The sequence below is a fragment of the Chrysochloris asiatica genome, unplaced genomic scaffold (genome assembly GCF_000296735.1).
Source record: "Chrysochloris asiatica unplaced genomic scaffold, ChrAsi1.0 scaffold00021, whole genome shotgun sequence".
Lineage (NCBI taxonomy): Eukaryota > Metazoa > Chordata > Mammalia > Afrosoricida > Chrysochloridae > Chrysochloris > Chrysochloris asiatica.
In genome coordinates, this window is record NW_006408539.1 from 9,338,995 (window position 1) to 9,340,651 (window position 1,657).

General features: G+C 40.7%; 1 protein-coding gene across 2 annotated transcripts in view; it reads left to right on the forward strand.

The window, feature by feature from the left end:
• The first annotated feature begins 380 nt into the window (after nt 1-380).
• Nucleotides 381-1,657, forward strand: part of WDR7 (WD repeat domain 7) — a 425,218-nt gene continuing 423,941 nt past the window's right edge. The window contains exon 1 of one of the 2 annotated variants that reach the window (XM_006837515.1): nt 381-548. In XM_006837515.1, the coding sequence (XP_006837578.1) occupies nt 390-548 (159 nt within the window). In that variant the 5' untranslated portion in view covers nt 381-389. The remainder of the gene's footprint in view (nt 549-1,657) is intronic. The other variant, XM_006837514.1, reaches the window with a different exon arrangement.

The window sequence follows — 1,657 nt, forward strand, 5'->3', positions numbered from 1 at the left end:
GGGAATATTGCATTTCTCTGTGGACATCCAGGGCTCATGTTTGGAATTAAATAAATATGAGTAAACAATTTGATGAAAAACAATTTGCTATTAACTGCCAAGTGGCTACATCTGTTACACTCGGGCCTATAGGGCCTTGAACCTCTGACCAGTCTTACACGGTCCGCAACACTTCACAACAACAAAATGCCTTAGTTTTGGGGACCTGAAACTGGCTTAAGCTAGTCATTTCTGCTCGGGAATAGTGAGTGTTTAAATGACTAAAAGGATTGCATGCTTGTTTTCAGATTGTGTAAGTTGACTTCATAATAAAAATGTGTAACATGTTTGCAAGAGAAATATCGTTTGAGCTGACATTATTCTTATATATTTTCAGATTTGAAGACACCATGGCAGGAAATAGCCTAGTTCTACCCATCGTTCTTTGGGGTCGCAAAGCACCAACACACTGTATTTCAGCAGTTCTTTTAACAGATGATGGGACCACCATTGTCACTGGATGCCACGATGGACAAATATGTCTTTGGGACCTTTCGATAGAACTGGAAGTGAGTATGCCTCATGCACATTTCAAAGAACAAGAAACTATTTATTAGAAATTGACAAGGTCCAAGAATAGCAACTGGGCTCACAATATTAGCTGAGAACTAGGTTTTTGTTATAGTTGGCTTTTAGAAGAGATCTGCACTGATCATTCATGGTGTTCATCACCCTTAACTTAGGCTGGCTTTTGCTATTTTCAAGTATGTTGTCTACTCTAAGTGACTTAGTATTTGTTGCATTGACAATTTTTAAAAGATTGTGACCTAACTTAAGGTGAAGACTAGTAACCCAATTAAAAAGTGGGTGAGGGACTTGAGTAAACATTTCTTCAAAGAAAATGTACAAGTGGCCCATAAACTTGTGAAAAGATGCTCAAAGTTGTTAGTTATTGTTGTTTTGAGCTGCTGTCAATTTAGCCCCTATTCCTGGCAACCCAGGCCCAACAGAACGAAATGTTATATAGGCCTTAACGTCCCGTGATTGGTTGTAGATCAGACCACTGTGATCCATCCAGTTTTCATTGGCTGATTTTTAACCTGTTCAGCACCATAGCAACATGTAAGCCTTCACTGACAGAGGGGTACTGGCTACGCATAAGAGTCCTTGACTGGAAATGGAACCCAGGTCTCCCTAGGGCAGGTGGGGAACCTGTTTTCTGCCTAAATTTATAACATCATTTGTGGGCCATACAAAATCATCAACTTAAAAATTAGCCTGCTATATTTGGTCAAACATTTAATTAACTCACCTTACTGTGGCACTGCAGAATGATGCACTGGACCGCAAGGTCGATTCAAACCATGAGCTCGGCAGTTCAAATTCACCAGCTATTCCTCAGTAATCCTACACGGGGCTGCTATGAGTCAGAACTGAATCAACGGCACTTAATAAAAACAATAATGTAATGGCACTGGACCATAATGATGATTTGAAGCACAAGGTTGGTGATTCCAACTCACCAGCTACTCCTTGTAAACGTTATACAGGGTCGCTATGAGTTGGAACTGACTCAGTGACAACAACAAATGGTAATGACTAACTGCGTTGGCCTTGGCAGGGCCAGACCAATTGATACCAAGTTCTCGATACAGAGGCCAGACCAATTGATACCAAG